Source organism: Chiloscyllium plagiosum, unplaced genomic scaffold (genome assembly GCF_037043375.1).
Source record: "Chiloscyllium plagiosum isolate Xiang-an unplaced genomic scaffold, Cpla_swu_hap1 HiC_scaffold_9, whole genome shotgun sequence".
NCBI lineage: Eukaryota > Metazoa > Chordata > Chondrichthyes > Orectolobiformes > Hemiscylliidae > Chiloscyllium > Chiloscyllium plagiosum.
The window spans coordinates 26,719,998-26,744,254 of record NW_028270147.1 but is presented as its reverse complement, the minus strand read 5'-3'; the positions used below and the strand labels follow the sequence as shown (position 1 = coordinate 26,744,254).

At 41.1% G+C, this 24,257-nt stretch overlaps 1 protein-coding gene across 4 annotated transcripts in view; it reads left to right on the top strand.

The window, feature by feature from the left end:
- Nucleotides 1-653: 653 nt before the first annotated feature.
- Nucleotides 654-24,257, top strand: part of LOC122554216 (phospholipid phosphatase-related protein type 5-like) — a 142,288-nt gene continuing 118,684 nt past the window's right edge. For 2 of the 4 annotated variants that reach the window (XM_043698878.2, XM_043698876.2), the window contains exons 1-2: nucleotides 657-771; nucleotides 884-1,929. In XM_043698878.2, coding sequence (XP_043554813.1) covers nucleotides 1,726-1,929 — 204 coding nt within the window. In that variant the 5' untranslated portion in view covers nucleotides 657-771; nucleotides 884-1,725. Of the gene's footprint in view, nucleotides 772-883; nucleotides 1,930-24,257 lie in introns of all 4 variants that reach the window. The other 2 variants (XM_087990489.1, XM_043698877.2) reach the window with 2 other exon arrangements.

The window sequence follows — 24,257 nt, the reverse complement described above, 5'->3', positions numbered from 1 at the left end:
ATAGATCTTGTGCTATCCCAAGTAAGACAGCAGATGTTAAACTCAGTTTAAAGCCTCATCCTATGGTAACACTTTGGACAGCACCACTTTTCCCCTTACAGCATCTAAAAAGGAAGGGAATTGAGATTAAAGATTTGTAGCTCGGTTGTGGATATGGGAGGGAATTGTTAAATAATTTAGGGAGGTGCGATGCAGAATGACACCACTAGAACAAGTTCAATCTCCATATTACCTGCAGTTGTTCATGGAGACTTGGCTCTGCACCTGCGCCCAAGCCTATAACATTGGTGCTCCTTGAGATATAATGGTGAGAAATGTATCTGGCTTTGTGGGCTAAGGCAAGTCTAATTATCAGATTAGATAATGTCCTCAATTTTTTTGCATTGGAGCTTGATGACCCAACCTTCTGATTCCACAGCGAGAGTGCTTCCTGTGCGCTGAAGCTGATACCTTGGCAGTCACAGATTTCAATAGCCAGTTAGTACACTGCCAGTCAGTGCCAATGGCTCCTTGGGTAGGAGACCAAATGGCATCTGAAACAAATGGAACTCCACACCAACAAGGTGTGAGCAGTCTTAGGGAATGGGTGGGACACTAGTCAAAGAAGGGATGCACAAGAATTCGTCGTTTCCTTATTACAACCTGCATTCGGCTTTGCTAATGTCTAATGATTAAAGTTTATGGGTTTTTTTCTAATTACAGGACAATTATTTCTCAGAGACACTTGCAAGCGTTGTTTATAACAGTACATGCTTTATGGGCTAATCAATGGTAATTATATTTGATGGTGTCATGTTTCAGTAATAGTTCATTAGACCACCCAATTTGGCAATTGTCAGCGATGAAAAGTGACGTATTGACTGTTTCTTTTTTTTTCTTAAAGATAGAACACAATGCTGCAAGCTCGAACAAAATGTCTCTTAATGGAAAAATTCCAATGTCGTGCGATCAGTACAGCCCTGGCCGTGGAACGCTGTCATGTTGTGGGGCGGGCTGTCGAATTTTTCCATTAACATGCAGAAAGGAAAAACAAACTGGGGTTCTGTGGCATTGAAGATAGCACAACGACCCATGAGCCGTCAAGGGCTGTGCTTCCCCGAGAAAGCCGCGTACTGTTGGTGAGCAGAGATACCCCGGTGTCACTTTCCGAGACTTTGAACCCATTTCATAGGCGCGAATATATAAGAATCTGCTCATCTGCCTACATGAACTTTTGGAAGAGGTTGGCGAAGCGGCGCCTCGGTTCGAGGCTGCTTTGTGTGTGTGTGTGTGTGTGTTTAACCAGATGTTGAAGGCACCGGGAAACCTCAGTCCAATGCACTGAAGAGCCGGAGTATTGGCAGACGGAGAGAGAGAACGAGAGGAAGAGGAGAAGGAAGAGGAGGAGGAGGAGTGTGAAAGGGATACCTAGCCCCTTCTCACGGCTGGGAGCTGAACTCCTTTACCTCCCTGACTGAACTGAGGCTGCCCGCGGTGGGTGTACAATGCACGGGCAGTTCAGTCCTTTTCTGAATGGATCCGCTGCTTTGCTGAGGAGCTGATCCTTGCAAGTGAATGGAGCGATAGTTCGCGTCGCCTTCCTGGAGTGTGGATTATACAGAGATTGACCAACAGCAACAGGGGGGTGGGGGTTGGGGGGTAAAAAGAAGAGGGAACCCTTTGATCTTTGATTTTGCTATTCAGCAACCTCTCCCTCTCATTACCCACCCTCCTACCCCCACAACCATGCTCTATTTCCAGTTGGTCATAATGGCAGGGACTGTCATGCTAGCTTATTACTTCGAATACACCGACACTTTCAACGTCCACGTCCAGGGATTTTTCTGCCATGACGGCTCCTACAATAAGCCGTACCCTGGACCCGATGAAAGCAGTGCCATTCCTCCAGCTCTACTCTATTCTCTCGTAGCCGGTGTACCCCCTGTCATGGTAAGTGCTCATAGAATGAAAGAGACGGGAACGCAGGGCTTGAGGGAGGCTCTGAGCTCCAGCATCCAGTGAGTGTTATACATTTGCGCCATCCTGCTGTGTGCAGAAACGATGTTGTGTGTGCTTGAACTGTTCCATTATCATTGACAGCCAGAGTTGCATTTTGTAATCAAGAGAGGATAGTGACAAGTGTCTGAGATGGACATAAACCATGACCGTTTACCAGATATGCTCGCCTAAAGCGTTCAATGCCTTCCGACCTATCCAAACATGTTCTCTCTCTCTCACACACACCGTTTACGGCTTCTTAGTGGTAGGAGCGCTCCCCTGTGTAGCCCCAGAGATTAAGAACTGGAGAGATCTCTCCGAGAGTGGACTGATCAGTTCACTGACAGTGATGCTGTTGGTGAAGCGGGTCTCCTCGGAGTTGTGAATGAACAGAACCATTTTAACGTTAAATTTCTCCAGCGCAAGATTCCACTGGAACACCCCAGCACAATGACACAGACGTGCGGCTGTGGCGAATCAAACAGGATGTCGCTTGGAACTGAACAAGGGGGTGGAATAGAAAAGAGGTCTCTGTTTTTAGTGTCGGCTGGGGCTCCGATTGTTGATGTGCTGGGAGGGTGTAGCGGCGACGTGTCACTGGAAGGCAAGGCTGCCCAGACCTGCCTAAAGCCTTAGCTTCCTTATCATTTCATTCCCCCAACTCCTCCCTCCCTGCTGAATTCCAACACATAGCCAAAGAAGGTTCTTCAGGTCGCCTTGGCGAGCTACAAACTCCGGCTTTGTGGAAGATATTTGAGACGCAGAAGGGGGCAGGAGTGGAGACATATAGAGCTGTCTGGGTGAGGGGATGTATATAACAAGAAACGTTGGTCCACAGTCCAGCAATTATTGGCCAAAGCGCCAGCAATTTCAGTTCTGGTTGTCACTTTGAATTAGATGCTACAGGCAGAATGATAATGGAAGAAAGCACAGAGCGAACAGACCCAAGAAGCAATGGGTCTGAAATAGCTACATCAATTGTTTACTTTTCATAGCTATTTTTGTACACGGGGTTAGTTCATTTCAGCTTTAAGAACATTTGACAAGATACAAGGCGTACCTTCACATTTGACAGTAGACAAATCATGCATATTAATTTTTTTAAGTGAATAATGAATAAATCACTTGTTTACAACCAGTTTTTTTTTGACGGTTTGTTCACTACCATATCCAGCGATTGGTACTGGAGGGTTACAGAGGTATGCCTGAGCAATGTGCAGGATAATTATAGTTAAAATATTATGTTGATGAAACAACATTTAAGATTGCTAAAAATCAAAGCTTTCTTTGCTTGCACCCATTAAGACTAAAATGAAGAAGACCAACTTCAGAAAGGGGAACAACAATTAATGTATTTATTATCATGCGACCTAGAAGAACAAGAGCTGTAGATGCATGGGGAAACCACCATCTGCAAGTTCATCTCCAAACCACATACCGCCCTACTTTAAACTCAAACACCACTCCTTCATTGTCAATGGAGCAAAACCTGGAACTCCATCACTAATGGCACTGTGGGTGCACCTATACCCCAAAGATGGCAACAGTTTAAAATGGCAACACATCACCAACTTCTCAAGGATAATTAGAATGGATAATAAGTACTGGCCTGGCCAGCAATGCCCAGATGCTGTGAATTTTGTTTAAAATGTTTGCTTCCTTTTGAAGATTGGATCTTTGCATTTAAGTCCTGATATGTGCAAATGAAAAGATGCAAATGTATGCTTCTTTTGAGCAATATTTATATTCTGTACTATCAAACAATTGAAGTAACAATTGTACCTTAGATTTGGGATATACCCTATTAAACTAATGGGATTTGGAAGCTCTTTATATTCTGATACCCTTATAAAAGTGGGGAATCACACCTTTTGAAATTATATTGAAACAGAGCAAATGTTCTTTTCATAAAAAACAAATTGTCCCAATGACATAATATTTTATACACAGTTGGTGAATGGTTTTGATTCAAACCATAAAGCTGGGATAAATTTACAATGAGTACAAAAAGATGCAATGAGTTTCACAATCAGGGGATCACAGAGAATTTCTGCTAAAACCCACAGAAAAAGAAAATTGTTTTGTTTTCCAAAACAAATGTTGACTTATGTCCTTTATAGTTTTTCAGTTAGAGTTGATGTGTTTTACATTTGTTGTTAAGTGTAAAGCAGTACAGTAATAGCAAATTTAGCAGTGTAGTAGTTCATGCTTAATCACAAGTGTTGTGGGCTGGTTTTAAATTTATTGAACTTTTCTTTAGGCTCCACAGCCATAGTCCCTTTGCACATATTAATGAGTAGCCTACTCTAGCAAGCAGAGAAACAAGGATAAGAGGAACTCAACCTTTCAGTTTTTCTGTCATTCTACGAGATCTTAGATTTGTACTTCAACTTCATTTATTGACCTTTAATTCATATCCCTTGATACACTTAACAAACAAAACTCTATCAGTAAAAAAAAATCAAAGTACTGCAGATGCTGCAAATCAAAAACAAAACCAGAAATTGCTGGAAAAATTCAGCAGGTCTGGCAGCATTTGTGGAGAGAAATCACAGTTAACATATTGGGTCTGAATTCTGAATGGATTCTGAAGAAGGGTTGCTGGACCCAATATGTTAACTCTGATTTCTCTCCACAGATGCTGCCAGACCTGCTGAGTTTTCTTTTCAGAAATTTCTGATTTAAAAAAAAGTCTATCATTCTCCATCTTGAAAATGTCAATTGGCCAAGCTTCAGTATATTTTGGGAAGAGAGATGCAGATTTCCATTGCAATTCATGTGATTAAGCATGAACTACTACATTGCAATTTCAGTTTTAAGACTTTACAATTTCTCTGTATCTACTCTATCAACCCCTCTCCCCATTTTAAGCATTTAAATTGTGTCCACCCTCACACTTCCAAAGTTAAGGGAATATAAATCAAAAGTATGCATTTCACCTTTTACAATGTAAACCTTTCATTCCTCTAATTGTTTTGGTGAATCTATATTGTACATATTACCAGGATAATTTCCAAAGGTTCAGCATTTAACATAAAACATAATGTTCCGGATAGAATCTAATGAAGCACATCTGAACTGTAACTTCCTTACTTTTGCACTCTACCATCCTTGAGATAAATGTCTCAACATCCCTCTTTTTGCTATTTGTTTCTCTGCACTAACTTTTATTGATTCATGCACATGGACATCGAAATCCATTTATTCCTCTGCAGCTCCCAGTCTCTCAACATTAAGAAGATATTCTAAATTAACTTTCTTATCTTCCAAAGTGACTGACCACATACGCCATGATGAATTCCAACTGTCATGGTTTTCACACTCTTTTGGTCTTTCTGAATCCCTTTACAATTTCAAGCTCCCAACTTATTATGTCCACTAACTTAAAAGTAATTTGTGGATTTGATTATGCAACACTGCATGTATTCTTTCATCCAAGTCATTAAAACCCATGTTGAAAAGCAGATGTGCCAGGAAAGATCCTTGGGGAATTTTATTTATTGCATTCTACCCATCAAAGAAATGAACTATTTATTCATCCTTCTCTCAGCGCTGACCCAATTATTGACCCAAGCCATAGAATTGTTTCTAATTCTATGTGCTCTCATTTTATAAATAACCAGTTGGCTGGATCTTTCTGAATGCCTTCCAGATATGCATAAAAACAACATTTATAGACACTAACATTAGTCCTACTCAGCTCAAGATTCTTCAGTGGCTGACACCAGCAAATGGTTAGTTTAGGGGAAAGCATCAGTTGGAATGCTGCAGTTGAAATGTTAAAAGCGGTGGACTTTGAAGTCAAGTTAACTTGCAGGATTTACTGAACCAGTGTATGATTACAAGCAAGTAAGTTTGCATATCAAATTTTATAAGTATTCTTTGGGCTCCAAGACCAGTTCAGGTACATACTTGATTAGACGATCCTCCAAAATATACCTTGCAGACTACAATGATATTTTTGTCCTTTTTTAAAATTTTTAAAACATCATGCCATCCTTAATTTCTCTTGAGAAGATCCTGGTATGCTGCTATCTTGAACTGTTTCAGTTTCTTTGGAGTAGCTACATACACAAAGCTGTAAGGCAGGGAGTTCCAGGATATTGGAGCAGTGACATTGAAGGAATGGTGATATATTTCCAAGTCAGGTTGGCAAGTGTATTGGAGGGGAACCTGCTCATGTCAGTGCTCCCATTCTGACCCTTTCCTTCCAGATGATAGTGTCATGAGTTTGGAAAGTGAAGTCGAAGAAGCCTTTGTGAATTTCTGCAGCGCATCTTGTCGACAATGCACACTGCTCCTCCTGTGTGACATGAGAAGAATGAGTGAATAGTGGACTATTTCAACCTAAAGATTTGAGATACAAATTTTATCTAGGATTCCTAACATCTTGATGTGTGAATAAAATTAATTATATTCAAACAGTGCATTTCATTTTGCTATTATACTTGATTCCAGAGAAATCTCAGGCTAGAAAGTCAATCCAATACAGGCTGTTTGGCACTTTTCATCATGGTATCTCCCTATAATTTATGCATGAGACTCTTTAGTTATCCAAAATTGCTAATCTACATTGGGTGGCATGGTATCTCAGTGAATAGCTTTGCTGCCTCACAGCACCAGGGTCCCAGGTTCGATGCCAGCCTTGGGTGACTGTCTGTGTGGAGTTTGTACATTGTCTGCGTGGGTTTCCTCCGGGTGCTCCGGTTTCCTCCCATGGTCCAAAGATGTGGAGGTCAGGTGAATTGGCCATGGTAAATTGCCCATAATGTTAGGTGCGTTAGTCAGAGGGAAATGGGTCTGGGTGGGTTACTCTTTGGAAGGTCGGTGTGGACTGGTTGGGCCGAAGGGCCTGTTCCCACACTGTAGGGAATCTAATCTACATAGCATTCATGATTCTATACTGTTCATCTATCTATAAATGAGCTACAGTAATATTGTTCAGGAAGCTTGACAGTTTTTAGGACAAGAAGTCCTCGTGATTGTCACTTCATACGGAATTGTGTGAAGCATCTTCATCACATGGACTGCAGATGTTCAAGAAGAGGGCTTTTACCACAGTCTCAAGGACAGCAAATGATTGAAAATAAGCATAGGTTTTGCAAGCAATTGTTCCAACCCGAGTATGAAAGGCCTAAATTCAAGAAAGACATTTTTGGAATTTATTTTGATGAATTCTTTTCACAATTGTGAAATAATGTCTGATGGCAAGTTGCAATGTCACCAGACATTAATTAAAATTATTTATGTTAATATATGGGAAATATACTGTTACTGAATAGATTGCTTTGGAGAGATTTGTTTATTTCAATTCTGCGATTCCTATTAGAGAATTAAATGTGTTCATTTCAAACTAAATCTGTGGCATTGTGTCAATTCCAACTTTTGAGTACCCTTACCAAGCAAGTAAAGCACTAACACTTTGAAATCTGCCTTTTCGAGTTCTCTCAGTGGAATAAATTATATGATGAATAGGAGTGAGGAAATAGATTAAAATTATTGCCATAATTTTAAAATGTGCCTTAATTTGCTAGTTTAGCTTGTACTGTAGGCTGTTTCCTGGAATTACACAACAGCCTTGTTTTCTATGGTGTTTAAAAGTTTAAAAAAAACTTCCCTAAAATTAATGCACAAAATTTGATGGTGTTACCCATGTCGTATAATGAAATCATACATGTACCTTTTATACATGTGTATCCTGTTGAGGGGAAACCATAAAATCACCAATGATAACCATAAAATGACAGGGTATCTCATTATTTTAAGTATCTAAATGTTTACTAATTCAAAGTTAAAATGGTGCATCTCTCCATTAACTACATTTGAGATGCGTGAAACTTGACACTTAAAATGTTCAACATGTTGCCAAGGGCTTGGCTTTTTAAGCAAAGAGGTACCAACTAATCATTAACATACCTTGCTTTTTTGGGGTTTGTAACACTTATATGAAGTTCTACATTAACAACTTTTGTTTTTAATAATAATAAAAAGCAAAACAAATCTATTTTGTCATAAAATGGCAAAACCTGATCAAGTGCCTTATTTTAAAAGCTAAAGCAATTTCTTATTATTAGCCTTCCAGAAATTTCCTTTGTCAAATCTTCTTTCTTGCTTTCAATGAATAGTAGGAGGACTAAATTGTTCTGAATTGCGTGAAGATAATAAAACTGAAGTATTTGCATGGAATACCATGCAAAGAACAAAATTATGTCTTTATCCAAAGGTAATCGTAATAAACAAAATCATGCCCAGTTAGTTGACAAGGCTTGGTTTTTCCTATCTGCAATATTGACTGATTGACTGATGTATTGTCATGTGTACCGAGGTACAGTGAAAATGTTTGTTTAAGAGCAGTACAAGCAGATCATAGTAAGCAAGGATGTACAGATCAAAAATACCTAGACAGAGGCATACAGGTTACATTGCACAGGGCGTGTGCTAGCTGAGATCAGTGTTAGCAAGATAATTATTATTTGAGGCTACAGAGTCCATTCATCAGTCTAATAACAGCCAGGAAGAAGCTCTTCCTGAACCTGCTGCTGTGTGTGTTCAGGTTTCTGCAAATTCTGCCTGACGGAGGAAGTTGAGGAGATCATTACCAGGGTGGGATGGGTCTTTGATAATGTTGGCAGCCTTTCTTCAGCAACAAGCCGTGTATGGAAGGTTGGCTTCTGTGGTGCATTGGGCTATGCACACCACCTTCTATAGTTCCTAATGGCCCTGGGTAGAGCAGTTGCCATACCAGGCCATCATGCACCTGGACAGTATGCTCTCAATTTTTGCATCTGGGAGAAGTTGGTGCAGGTCCTTATGGGCATGTCAAATTTCCTGAGCAGCCTGAGGAAGAAGAGGCATTGAGGTGCCTTCTTGACTGTCACATCTACCTGGGCAGTCCAGGACAGATTCTCGGTTATCATCACCATGAGGAAATTGATGCTGTCCGCCCTCTTCATCTCAGTTCCATTGGTATATAAGGGGGGTGTGTTCTCCTCCCTTCTTTCTATAGTCAATGATCAGTTCTTTAGTTTTGCCGTGGTTGAGAAGAAGGTTGTTCTCATTGCACCATGTCACCAAGCCCTCTATCTCCCTTCTGTACTTTGACTCGTTATTGTTAGATATCCATCCCAACACGGTGGTGTCATCAATGAACTTCTATATGGTGCTCATTCAGAATTTGGCATCACAGTCATGAGTGTACAGAGCATACAGCAGGGGTTTGAGGGTCCATCCTTGGACAGCTCCAGAGTTGAATATCATTATGGAGGAGGTGCAATTGTCTATCTTCACTGATTGTGGTGTGTGGGTCAGAAAACTGAGGATCCAGGTGCAGAGGGCAGAGTCGAAACCAGGGTCACAGAGTTTTGAGGTCAGTCCAAAAGAGATAAAGCGTTGAAGGTGGAGCTGTAGTCAATGAGCAGGAGTCTGATGTAGGTGTCCTTGTTGTCCAATTGTTCCAGGGATGAGTGCAGGGCTGGGGATATGGCATCCGCTGTTTTACTGCCAGTAGGCAAATTGTAGGGGATCGAGGTAGGCTGGGAGACTGGAGTTGGTGTGGGCCATGACCAACCCCTTGAAGCACTTCATGATTATGGAGGTCAGAGCCATTGAGCGGTAGTCAATAAGGCATGTTGCATGTGCTTTCTTACGTAGGGGTCTTCTTGAAGCAGGTGGGGACTTTGGCTTGTCGGAGAGATAGTTGAAGATGTCGGTGATTACCTCTGCTAGTTGGTCGCACAAGATCTGAGTATTCTGTTCTGGACACCATCCGGGCCCATTCACTTTACTTGTGTCAACTCCCAGAAAGACTGATCTGACGTCTGCAGCAGGTACAGAGGGAAGAGCTCATCTCAGGCTGTCAGGGCAGCGGTCACCGCACCGTTGGCATTCTGCTCAAACCTAGCATAGAAAGCACTACCAGGGAGGAAGATGTCTTTGCCCACTATCTTGCTCTGCTTGATTTTGTATCCCGTTGTGTTGTTTCGGCCTTGCCATAGGCAGTGGGAGTATGTTTGGTAGGTTTGGGCCTCTAACTTGGTCCAGTACTGCCTCTTGGCTTTGCCAATATGTGAATTGCTAGAAGTTGTAAATCCTTTCCAGTGTAGTCCTTAAATAACTGGATTGCTTCCTTGACAGGGATAGAAGGTCACGAATTAGTCATGAAAAATTATTTTCTGACCAATTCATGGGAAATCTAGTAAATATTTTTCTAAAATGACTAAAGTTCTGAACTTTATATTATATATGCAAATACCACTTCTTTTATATAAAATGCTCACATCACGGGTTGCACTAAAATTGTCTGTGGGAATCATGCAAGTTAATGAAAATCTCCAGCCTCACTGTATTTTGCAAATCGGAAGCTTCTTTTTTTTTAACCTATACCTGTCAAATTGTTCCATTCAAAGTGGCCATTTTGTAAAAATGTTCATGTTAAAGAAGATGATTATTCTTAGAAATGGTCTAGTAATTGTTCTTTACATAAGACCATAAGACCATAAGACATAGGAGTGGAAGTAAGGCCATTCGGCCCATCGAGTCCACTCCGCCATTCAATCATGGCTGATGTGCATTTCAGCTCCACTTACCAGCGTTCTCCCCATAGTCCTTAATTCCTCTAGACAACAAGAATCTATCAATCTTGGCCTTGAAGACATTTAGCGTCCCGGCTTCCACTGCACTCCGTGGCAATGAATTCCACAGGCCCACCACTCTCTGGCTGAAGAAATGTCTCCGCATTTCTGTTCTGAAATGACCCCCTCTAATTCTAAGGCTGTGTCCACGGGTCCTAGTCTCCTCGTTTCACTGAAACAATTTCCTAGCATCCACCTTTTCCAAGCCATGTATTATTTTGTACGTCTCTATTAAGTCTCCCCTTAATCTTCTAAACTCCAACGAATACAATCCCAGTATCCTCAGCCGTTCCTCATATGTTAGACCTGTCATTCCAGGGATCATCCGTGTGAATCTCCGCTGGACACGTTCCAGTGCTAGTATGTCCTTCCTGAGGTGTGGGGACCAAAACTGGACACAGTACTCCAAATGGGGCCTAACCAGAGCTTTATAAAGTCTTAAACCCTTATACCCTTATAATTGCATTTCAACATAAGAACCAACCTGTAAAATAGGCATTTCCATTACCCATGGTGAAGCACCTCCTGTTGTTAACCAGATGCAGAAAATACTTTCCAGTTCCATTCATTTGACTGGGTCATTAAATTACAACTAAAGAATGCTCTGTGTGGGTCACAATTTTTTTTTCCTGAGATTATTAACACCAACAAATCTATAAAGCATTTTAAGTAGAAAAAAATCCTAATTAGTGATTAGAAATCCTAATTAGTATGGTGACGAAACATCTGTAAATAAATCTTCAAGCTCAGCGAGCTAACTTATATACAAAAGATCCTGTTCACAGTGCAGATTCAAAGTCTGACACTTTCTTGTTCCTGCTTTTTATGTTTATTTGTTGCAAGAGAATCATCAGATGAAGGAGCGTCGCTCCGAAAGCTAGTGAGCTTCCAATTAAACCTGTTGGACTATAACCTGGTGTTGTGTGATTTTTAACTTTGTACACCCCAGTCCAACACCGGCATCTCCGAATCATTCTTGATGAAAGGCAGTGCCAAAGTAGAAATGCCATTTGGTTTGACTTATAACTTTGGGAGTCTTAAATTTGAGGGTATGATATAAAAACTAGAGTCCAATCTTTCCAAACACCCATTCACAGTTGACATTTGATGCTAATTCAGTTGTAAATTATAGATCTGATATTGGAAGGTTATTTTTGTTAAATGAAGGTATTGGGAGATGCGTGTCGGGAGAAGTCATGGTCTCAGTGAATGGCAGAACAAGTTCAAAGTGGAAACTAACTAACTTGAGTATATTGCTGTGCTCCTGTTAATTTAAAGATCAATTTTCTACCAAAAGCTGACATGATAGTTACCTTCCATACTGTATCATGCTGTGATTCTGTACTGGAAAGACCAATGTCAAGTGGTTGCACTGTACATTCACGTAGAGAGCTGCTGTTTAATAACTCTTAATTTTTGTTTGCTGTACCCATTCCATATCCTGATCTCTGCTTCCAATACTGATTACTCCATCTTTCCTCTCCTGATCATCATTGCCTTCTGTGATCTTCCAATTACCCCTCACTCTTGATTACTTCCTGCCAGTCACATGTAAACGAGAATTGATGCCTGCCCAAAATTTTACCTTGAGCATATCCATTTTGCTGGAACATGAACATGATGCTGTTTGCTATTGTGTAGTGTAAATACTTTTCCAGCATGATCTGGTAGGAATTTCTGACTGTAAACTAAATGCTATTCATTATGAGACCAGATTTTTGACAGACTTTCTTCTAAATGTTTCCAAAATATACTCAAGAACAGCTTTTTTTTAACTTCAGAAAATGGTTACATTCTCATTCTGAACAACTGCTGAAATAAAACTGCTTTAACTTTATCCCAAAGAAATTCAGCCAAGAAAGAAACAAATACAGCCGTCTTTCTTGTTATTTACAGTTACAAAACCAAACACTGAATTTATTCACTCTCTGGTAAAGATTCTCACCTTTTCATTTATCATCATTGTAGTTTTTGATTCTTAGCCAATAGTAAGAATGGAGCAGTCGTGTCTCAAAATTAGTAGAGGTTGATATACCATTGCTGGGAACACTGTAACTTCCACCAAGCCGACTGCTGGGCAGCATGTCTGAGTCAGGTTCTTTTGGCACACATTGTCACATGGATAATATGGATTTTTATTATAAACACTGTTTGTCATTTTAGGACAGCATTGTATTGAGATGGAACAGCACAATGCTCTGTAATTGGTAGCCCAGCTGAAGAGAATACAGCTAAGTTTCATTATAATGAGGGAAGCTTCTCCAGGCTCCATTAAACAATTCAGAGTCACTGCCTCATCTCCACCATCAGTCCAAACCCACATCTCCAGTTTCCCCCTTCCTGTGGCTGAGATACTATCCATTTAGCTCCTCAATATCATGTTTAGCAGTGCATTCATTTTTTTTGCCCAAAGTCCAGTGGGTAACTGCTAATCCATTTTGGTTTTCAAAACTGATAGGGCTTCCTGTTAGGCCCATCGTCGGCTGTTAGGTAAACTTCCCAAAACTCAATCGCCAAACCCCAAACATATTCGAACTGGCCATCCTAAGTTTGGGTTGGGAATAATATGTTTTAAGGTATGACCAGCCTTGATATCAATGAGGAGATGGTGAGGGCACAGGAGAGGGCAATGATGGCTGAAGAAACAACTATGCTCATATTTAGTGTGTTAATCATTGCATTCATTACCTCACAATATAAAATAGGTGGGGTACAAATAGGCACTTCCATGATAGACAGAAGTCCTCTCATTCAGGAGTTGTGTGTCAATCAGAAAAATTGACTTAAATTTTGTAGCCAAGCTATTAGTTGAACAGGTTAGATTTATGATCATAGCTGAAAATGTGTTGCTGGAAAAGCGCAGCAGGTCAGGCAGCATCCACGTTTCGGGCATAAGCCCTTCTTCAGGACTTCAGGCTGATCATAGATTTATGATCAGCTAGATCTCAAGTTAATAGTGGAGCATGAAGAGGAACAACTGCCCTGTGTGTACAAGGCTCTTCAATTGCCCAAATGGAATATTCATTGACAGGTCATCTACTGTATATTTAAATAAATTATAGATTCTTGTTCCATCTATTGCAAGGCACTGAAGCATGAGAAGCAGAGGGAGAGAGAGAAAGGAGAGTAGAGGAATTGATTGGAGACATGCAGGCCTGTCTCGTTGAGAAATAAAAGAGTAAACATGATATTGAGGAGCAGTAAAGTGTTAGGTGGTGAGAAGAATCACAGTAAATTACATTGATTATCTACGCAGATTATGTATATTAGCTTTTCAAAATCTCTTTGCTTGTCTTATTTTCTCCGTTCAGCTACAGACAGACCTTCTTCGAGATAATTCCTGTGTCTGAATTTAAGGCTCACTATTTTATCTTGATCCTTGTCCAGCCCTCGGACTTCATAGCTTCCATCATTCACCTTCATTTAGCAAGGATAGATTAGCTCGTTCATCTCATTACTGCTGACGTTGCAGAGATTGCCTGCTGAGCAACGATGACTGTTGTTCAAATATAATTCCGAAGATATAAAGTACTTCCAAGGACTTAATAAGGCACCATATAAATTCAAATTCTTTCTCGTTATTTCTGACAAAGCATGTTGATTTTTAGATAATCACCAACATAAAAGGTATCAGTTTTGAAAAACAAAACACTTTGCCATGCAGTCCTCATCCATCAGACGTGTTCTGATGTGGGCAGATACTGATGAACTCTAGGGGTTCTTAAATGTCTCAGCCAGAATCCTAAAATAGCACATTTTATGAGACACTTATGGCATTCTAGTTTTTCACAGCAACCTTTCTTTTGGATTGTCTTACATTGTGCCAACTTTTGTTGAATGTTGGGTAAGAATCCCACAGCAATGGTATTGAGATTGCTCAAAGTTCATTTACATGACCTTTACAATAGCTAGAAAGAGCTGGCCTCTCTTGGAATGGATTGGTTAATACTGTTTCTTTTGAGGGGAGTTGGATATAATTGGTATTAATTTGAAGAAATTTGGGTGAGGGTCACAAAATCTTATTTTCACAAGGTGTTGGAGGAATTGGCATATTTAACAATAGGTTAATTAGATGTTTAAAGGAAGGGAAAAAATGAGATATGGTAATAAAGCAGGCAGCTGGGATTGGGACTACTTTTTGTTTGAAGGGTAAACACCAATACAGACTTGTTGGGCTGAACTGTTTGCTTATTATAATTCTCTGTAACATTATTCAATACACAATCCTATCAGCCAGGCTGTGCCTAGAGGTATGCTAACGGAGTACACCATATTTCCTATTCTACAACCATGCCATATGTGAGGATAAAGCATCATGCTAAAATACATTTCCAGATTTAATTAAAGAAATGCTTGCAACTTCAAAAATAAATATATAAAAATGATCAATAGTCCTGCTTCAAGGCTATAATTTCTGCATTAAAATGCATTTAATAGTTTAAATAAAAAATAAAACATGCATGACATAAAAGAAATTGTGTAATTTTCCCCAAGAGATTTAATAATTGTACAGACAGCAATTTATTTTGCATTATATGCACATATTTTTCAAAGCTTACTTTTTTTTATCTACTCTACAATAATCACACTATAAACAGTGTTCTGATAACATTCGCTCTGACTCTTGGTGATTGTCAGACAATCGTTTTATACAAAAGTGACAATCTAAGAAGTGAAACTAGAGCAAACATTTACATTTGGTATCTGAACCTAGGAAATGGCTAACAAAATTGAGAATATCTAAACTTGGTACCAGAGAGCTCAGTGGAAACGTTATTGAATTTAGAACTCCTACATAAATTCTCCCAGAATAATATATTGCATCCAATCATAAATGTTACAGCAGAATATAAACTTAAGCTCAGAACAGGGAAGGTTAATGAACAGTTTACAAAGAGAATGTTGGATATAGGAAACAACTGTGATAGCTAGTGCCAGGAAATTCATGAGCAGAATGAATGGCCTTTCAACTGAGAAGGCCAGTAAAATATATGATGGATGGGGGAGAGTAATGTCAAAGTTTGGAGCTAGCTAGATGATGTTCACCATGTTTTTCATGTCCTATATAAATTGGGTATGCAATTCTGTGAATTTGAAATGATGAGAGCTGCAGACATCAAGTACAGTTCCTGCCATTCACAGTGGACAGATGACGCTACCACAAATTTTCTACTTTATAAGAAGCTGGCAATTCTGTCAGCAAAGTTTTGAAGAGACTAGTAAGGTACACACTTGCATTGATTAAAGCTTTTAAAAAGCAAAAATAACTTGAATCCAGTTAAGGGCAATTGTTAAACTCAGATTGAAACCTGACTTGGAAATGGCTATCTAAATGAAATTGTCCTCTTACAAGTTGTGAAGTATTAATGGTGTGGAAGTATTAATGGTGTGGAAGTATTAATGTTGTGGAAGTATTAATGGTGTGGATGACAACTGTGGGTCCAACCAAAACCTCAATACTGCCAACTAAATATAGTTTTCATGAGAAAATATTGCTCAATCTTTGTAGAATTTCAAACTGGAACAAGCCTGTTCCTCCATTGCCTGAAATAGTCAGTATTAATTGGGCTAACTCTACAAACATTTGAAGTAGGAGCAGGAGGAGGACACTCAGGCAATCCACCATTCAACTGTATCCTCAAATCTACTTTTCCACTTACCTGATAATCTTTTAACCCCTTTCTTGATAAAGACTCTACTTTCGCCACTTTTACAGGAAGAGAGTTCCAAAGAGTCATGACATGCTGACAGGCAAAATTCCATCTCATCTCTGTGTTAAATAGGCAACCCATAATTTTTAAACAGTCAACCTAATTCTAGATTCTCCTGTAAAAAGAAACACCCTGTCCACATTTATCCTACCAAGACACCTCTGATCTTTTATGCTTCTAGTAAATTACTTTTTGCTTTTCTAACTCCAGTGGATACAAGTCTAGCCTGTTCAACTTTTTTTCTGAGGATAAGCTGCCCATTCCAGTTATCAAGGAGGAGAAAGTGAGGTCTGCAGATGCTGGAGATCAGAGCTGAAAATGTGTTGCTGGTAAAGCACAGCAGGTCAGGCAGCATCCAAGGAACAGGAGAATCGACGTTTCGGGCATAAGCCCTTCCTGATGAAGGGCTTATGCCCGAAACGTCGATTCTCCTGTTCCTTGGATGCTGCCTGACCTACTGTGCTTTACCAGCAACACATTTTCAGCTCATTGCAGTTATCAGTTCCACTTTCACTGAACTGCCTCTCATACAGTGACATTCTGTGTTAAATAAGGTGATTAATACCGTGCACAATACTCAGATGTGGTCTGACTTGTACCAGTATATGACTGAAGCATCCCATGCCTTTTGAATGCAATATCCCTATGATAATTTCCAACACAGGTAGGTCTCCTATAATGTCCTAGCTCCATTCCAGCAAAACCTCTCTTAATAGAAATAATGAGTCCTATGGGAAAAGTGAGGTTGGGGTAGACCAACAACAAATGTCATGCACAATCGCTCAAAAATCACCAGAAAGTCTGACACAAAGTATCCTGAAGAAGGGCTTATGCCCGAAACGTCGATTCTCCTGTTCCCTGGATGCTGCCTGACCTGCTGCGCTTTTCCAGCAACACATTTTCAGCTCTGATCTCCAGCATCTGCAGACCTCACTTTCTCCACAAAGTATAGCTCAGCCTGTATAAAGGTTGAAATCATATCTATCAACAAAACAAAAGTAAATTTAACACAGTATTCAGTAATTTATAAATATTGTTAATGTAGGGACAGAGGTTCATCATGGGTGTGTAAGATATTCCCTCATTCATATTGAATGAGCTATATGACATATTCTTTCCTCATGCTCAAAATGCCTTACAACATCTAAGTTCTCTTCCAGTGTTATAGCCTTTCTTTTGAGTTCACCACCCACAATTTTATCACTAAGATGTTTCTTGCTAACATTCTTGTCACTATGCCCCTCCACTTTTTCAAAAAAACAGGGATACTCTAGGAATAGAGTACATTTCATGGGAGCTGCTCAATGTATCTTGCTCAGAAAGCTACTCTCTGTACCGTACCTCTCACAGAAAGCTGCTCTGTTGGCAGCTGGCATCGGCACGCGTGCAGAATGGCACAAAGACAGGCACGGACATTGCCGCATATGCAGAATGAAGAGCGCAAAACTATCACCACTGGAATTGTGTCATTGAAAACAGAGGTAAGCGTTCTCGAAACTCCCATTCCTTAATTCCTCAGCAACATTAGAAACAAATCGTGCTGCCGGGAGCATGTTATCCAAGAACTACCTGCACTCTACAAGCTTTCCTAATTTCTTGCTGTATCTGCAGACTAGCCTTGTGCAATTCATGCATGAGGGCAACAGAGTTATTTGCACCTCAATGTTTTCTAATCACTCATCATTGAGATAACCTTTTAAAAAATTCTTCCTGCCAAAATGGGTAATTTCACATTTTCTACATTATATTCCATTTGCTACATCTTTGCCCACAGGCTTAGCTATCTATATATTTTTATAGCGTCCTTACATCACTTTCGTAACTTACTTTTCTACCTGTATTCTGGACTTCAAAAAATCTTTTGCAGTCAGAATTATTTTTAGTCCTAACCATATTCACAACAGCAGTGTGCCTCCACAGCTAATTTTAAGAGAGACATACAATTAAGAGGCCACATTCAGGAACCCTGTCCGATTGGGCATGGTGAGCCCAGGTAATGAGACTGTCACACAGAATGAAACTGGCATCACAGAGACATGGCTGCAAGGGGATCAGGCTGAGAACTAAATATCCAAGGATACACCTCCTGTCAAAAGGATAGGCAGATGGGCAGAGGGAGCAGGCTTTGCCTTACGGCTAAGAAGTGAAATGAAATTGATAGCAAGAAGCGATATATGGTCAGAAGGTCCAGAATCTGTGAAGGGAGAGTTGAGGAATCACAAAAGGACAAAGATCCTGATGGGAGTTGTGTACAGGCCACCGAGTAGTAGCCAGGATGTGGGGAAGAAAATTAATCAGGAGATAGAAAAAGCATGCAAGAAAGGCACTATTGCAATCATCATGGGTGACTTTGATATCATGCCTCTGTGATGCCAATTTCAATCTGTGCTCATTAGCCATGCTTGCCATTCCTAATTGGACAGGGTTCCTGAATATGGCTTCTTAATTGTGTGTCTCCTTTCAAATTAGTTTGGGGGGCACACTGCTGTTGAGATATGTCATGAAGATGGTGGCAGAGTCGGGGTCCTGAGCCAGGGCTCATCCGCACCAATAGCTTCTCTTTACGTTTCTTTTTCTTTTGACTTATCTCCTGTCTTGAGCTTGGACAGCATCAGCGGCAGTGAGGAACCCCAGCATAGACTCAAGAGGGTGCAGCACAAACATCGTGGTGGCAGGAAGTAGGTGAGGACTGGATCTGGCATTGAATCAGCAGATTCTACATTGGTAGAGAAGACGTTGGCAAAGTAGGTCCAGCAACGAAAGGTGGTGCCTGAGGATCGGCGACTTCATTGTTGGTGGTATCTGGCACTGGCAGCGGTGAAGTGGTGGTGAAAGTGCATCACAGTGACATCAAGGTGGGCCCAGTGGTTTCAGATGTGACTCTGACACTGGCAAGTCTGGCACTAGCAGGTCTGGCACAGGTGGCAGTGCCGGGGGAGAATTGACCCAGCAGTGAAATTTCTCCTAAAGAGTGGCCATTTGACGTTGGCTGGGTCCAATGTAGATGGTAGCGAGGCAATGGAGACATTGTTGATGATGAGCTGGCTCAGGACTGATGGACTCTTGTTAAACTGTATCTGTCTTCTTTCCTTATTTTTAAAACTATTCAAAAAGGCTCCAGATTGTGGTGACAGTGGAAAAGCATTTCGCTGTATTTTGCTGTTTTTTTCTCACTGTCAAATATAATGACTATAAAATCATTCATTTGTATGCAGGTGGATGGAAACATTTGGTTGGTCACAGGTTCCATGTAAAGGACTTCACAGAGTGTGTACAAGATGGTTTTTGGAGCAGTTTGTAGAAAACCTTGCTAGGGGACAGGCAATTCTGGATTTGGTGATGTGGAATAAGGCAGACTTGATTAGAGAGGATAAGATGAAGGAACCTCGAGGGAACAGTGACCATAATATGATAGAATTCACCCTGCAGTTTGAGAAGGAGGAGCTTGAATCAGATGTAACAGAATTACAAAACAATAAAGATAACTAGAATGAGATGAGGGGGGAGCTGGCTAGAGTTGATTGGAAAGGGAACCTAGCAGGGAAGATGGTGGAACAGCAATGGCAGGAATTTCTAGGGTCATTTCAGGAGGCACAACAGAAATTTGTCCCAAGGAAGAAGCAATAAAACAAGGAAAGGAAGAGGCAACGATGATTGAGAAGGAAAGTCAGGAACAGCATAAAATCAAAAGAAAAACATATCGTGTGGTGAAGATTAGTGGGAAGCCAGAGGAATGGGAAGATTTTAAAAACTAACAGAAGTTAACTAAAAAGCAGTAAGGGGGTAGAGAAAGAAATGTGAGGGCAAAAGAGAAAGAGGCAAGAGTAGACGTTGGAACGCTGAAAAATAAGACCAGAAAAGTAGTAATGGGAAACAAAGGAATGACAGAGGAACCGAATAGGTACTTTGTATGAGTCTTCACAGTGGAAGACTGCAGTAGCATATCAGAACTTCCAGCAGAGGTGAGTTTAGTGGTGATCACTAAGGAGAGGTGCTGGGAAGCTGAAATGCCTAAAGGTGGAAAAATCCCCAGACTGGATTGATTACGCCCCAGGGCTCAGAAGGAGATAGCTGAGGAGATTGTGGAGGCATTGGTGGAGATCATTTAAGAACCACTGGAACTAGGGAGACTTCCCAATAACTGGAAAGTGGCAAATGTAACATCCCTGAGTAAGAAGGGAGAGAGACAGAAGACAGGAAGTTATAGGCCTGTTCGTCAGACCTTGGTCATTGGTAAAATTTAAGAGATCACTTTTAGGATAAGATAGCAGAGTACTCAGAAGTGCATTGTGAAATAATGGTCTGCCAGAATAGCTTGATCCAGGGGAGGTCATGCCTGACAAATCTGTTAGAATTCCTTGAGGATATAAGGAGCAAGTTAGATAAAGGTGGGCGGCACGGTGGCACAGTGGTTAGCACTGCTGCCTCACAGCTCCAGAGACTCGGGTTCAATTCCCGCCTCAGGCGACTGACTGTGTGGAGTTTGCACGTTCTCCCCGTGTCTGCATGGGTTTCCTCCGGGTGTTCCGGTTTCCTCCCACAGTCCAAAGATGTGCAGGTCAGGTGAATTGGCCATGCTAAATTGCCCGTAGTGTTAGGTAAAGGGTAAATGTAGGGGGTATGGGTGGGTTGCGCTTCGGCGGGGCGGTGTGGACTTGTTGGGCCGAAGGGCCTGTTTCCACACTGTAAGTAATCTAATCTAATCTAATCTAAAAAAGGTGATACAATGGACGTGATCTATTTGGATTTCCAGAAAACCTTTGACAAGGTATCGCATTAACAAAGCTATTAAAGAAGAGAAGAGCCTATGATGTTAAGGAACTGAGAGCATTATTACTAAGTTTGCAGATGACACAAAGATAGATGGAGGGACAGGTAGTGATGAAAAGGTGAAGGGGCTGCAAGGACTTGGACAGGCTAGGAGAGTTGGCAAGCAAGTGGGAGATAGAATAAAATGTGAGAAGTTTGAAGTTATGCATTTTGTTTGGAAGAATAGATGCATGCATTGTTTCTAACTGAGGAAAGGCTTGGAAATCTAAAGTACAGCAGCACTTGGCAAACCTAGTTTAGGATTCTCTTAAGGTTAACATACAGGTGAAGTTGGCAGTTAGGAATGCAAATGCGACATTAACATTCATTCCGAGAGGGCTAGAATACAAGAGTAGAGATGTAGTGCTGAGACTGTATAAGGCTCTGGTCAGACAGCATTTGGTATATTGTGAGCAGTTTTGGGCTCTGTATCTAAAGGAAGGATTGAAGGGGTTTAGAGGAGGATTAAATGAATGACCCTGGGACAAAGGGCTTGTTATATGAGGAGTGGTTGAGGAATCTTTGTCTGTACTCAATGGAGTTTACAGAAACTTACACAATATTGAGAGACCTGGATAGAGTGGATGTGGAGAAGTAGGCAAGACTAGGACCTGAGGGCACAGTCTCAGGGTGAGGGAGCAAACCTTATGAACTGAGATAAGAAAGAATTTCCTTAGCCAGAGGGTGATGGTTCAGTGGAACTCATTGCTGCAGAGGGCCGTGGAGGCCAAAATATTGAGTGTACTTAAGACAGAGATAATTAGGTTCTTAACTGGTAATGGGATCAAGGATTAGGGAAAGAAGGCAGGAAAATGAAGTTGAGGAACATATCATGCATGATCGAATGACAGAGCAGTTCCAATGGCTAATGGGCCGAAGTTTGCTCCTATATTTTATAGTGGTATAGTCTACAGTTGTACAGATGGGTGGATGAGTCAGCGTATGATACTGGAAAATCAGTCAGCAGTCTCCACCATGTGTGCAGTGAAAGTGCTGCTGGTGTGCATGTGATTTAAATTTTTGTCATGGAGCTCTAACCACCTGCTCTTCATGCAAGAGGTGTAGTTAGTACATTTGCAGATGACACCAAAATTGGAGGTATTGGAGCGAAGAAGGTTATCTCAGATTACAATGGGATCTTGATCAGATGAGACAATGGGCTGAGAAGTGGCAGATGGAGTTTCATTTAGATAAATGTGAGGTGCTGCATTTTGGGAAAGCAAATGTTAGCAGGACTTATACACTTAATGGTAGGGTCCTCGGGAGTGTTGCTAAACAAAGAGACCTTGGAGTGCAGGTTCATAGCTCCTTGAAAGTGGAGTCGCAGGTAGGTAAGATAGTGAAGAAGGCATTTGGTATGCTTTCTTTTATTGGTCAGAACATTGAGTACAGGAGTTGGGAGGTCATGTTGCGGCTGTACAGGACATTGGTTAGGCCACTGTTGGAATATTGTGTACAATTCTGGTTTCCTTCCTAGCAGAAAGATGTTGTGAAACTTGAAAGGGTTCAGAAAAGATTTACAAGGATGTTGCCAGGGTTGGAGGATTTGAGCTATAGGGAGAAGTTGAATGGGCTGGGGCTGTTTTCCCTGGAGCATCGGAGGCTCCTTGCCTATTTACTGTATCCATGCCCCTCATGATTTTATAAACCTCTATAAGGTCATTCCTCAGCCTCCGATTCTCTGAGCAAAATAGCCACAGCCTATTCACCCTGTCCCTAAAGCTCAAACCCTACAACCCTGGCACCATCCTTATAAATCTTTTATGAGCCCTTTCAAGTTTCACAACATCCTTCCTGTAACAGGGAGACGAGAACTGTACACAACACTCTAGAAGTGACCTAACCGATGTCCTGCACAGTCGCAACATGACCTCCCAACTCCTATTCTCAATGTTCTGACCAATAAAGGAAAACATACCAAATGCCTTTTTCACTACCCTATCTTAGGGGTGGCATGATGGCTCAGTGGTTAGCACTGCTGCCTCACAGTGCCTGGGATCCAGTTTCGATTCCAGCCTTGGGCGACTGTCTGTGTGGTGTTTGCACATTCTCCCCGTGTCTGCATGGGTTTCCTCCGGGTGCTTCAGTTTCCTTCCACAATCCAAAGATGGGCAGGTCAGGTGAATTGGCTGTGCTAAATTGTCCATTGTGTTCAGGGATGTGTAGGTTAGGTGCATTATTCAAGGATAAAATGTACAGTGGTAGGGGAATGATTCTGGGTGGGTTACTCTTTGGAGTGTCGGTGTGGACTTGTTGGGCTGAAGGGCCTGTTTCCACATTATGTGAATTCTGTAACTGTGGCTCCACTTTCAAGGAACTATGAACCTGCACTTCAAGGCCTCTTCGTTCAGCCACACTACCCAGGACTTTAGCATTAAGTGTATCAGTCCTGCCCTGATTTGCCTTTCCAAAGTGCAGCACCTCGCATTTATCTAAATTAATTTCAATCTGCCATTCCTCAGCCCATTGGTCAGGATCCTGTTGTACTCTGAGGCAACTTTCTTAATTGTCCACTACATCTCCAAACTTACTAACTATACCTCCTATGTTCACATCCAAATTATTTATAAAAATCACAAAAAGCAATGGACCCAGCACCAATCCTTGTGGCACACCACTGCTCGCAGGTCTCCAGTCTGAAAAACAACCTTCCACCACCACTCTGTCTTCTACTTTCTTTTTGTTTATTTCAAAAATATACTTTATTCCTAAAATATTTTGATGATTTGTACAATTGGTCATACCATACACACATAAACATTCCACAGTGGCTCAGTGGTTAGCACTGCTGCCTCACAGCACATGGGTTCCAGGTTCGATTCCAGCCTTGGGAGACTGTCTATGTGGAGTTTGCACGTTTTCCCCGTGTCTGCATGGGTTACCCCCGGGTAGTCCGGTTTCCTCCCACAGTCCAAAGATGTGCAGGTCAGGTGAGTTCACCATGCTAAATTGCCCATAGTGTTAGGTGCATTATTCAGAGGGAATTGTGTCTGTGTGGGTTACTCTTCGGAGGGTCGGTGTGGACTGGTTGGGCCGAACGGCTTGTTTCCACACTGTAGGGAATCTAATTTCTTTGCATACAGAGATCAGAATTTATCATTTGTATATACAGGTCTGTACGTTTATCAAT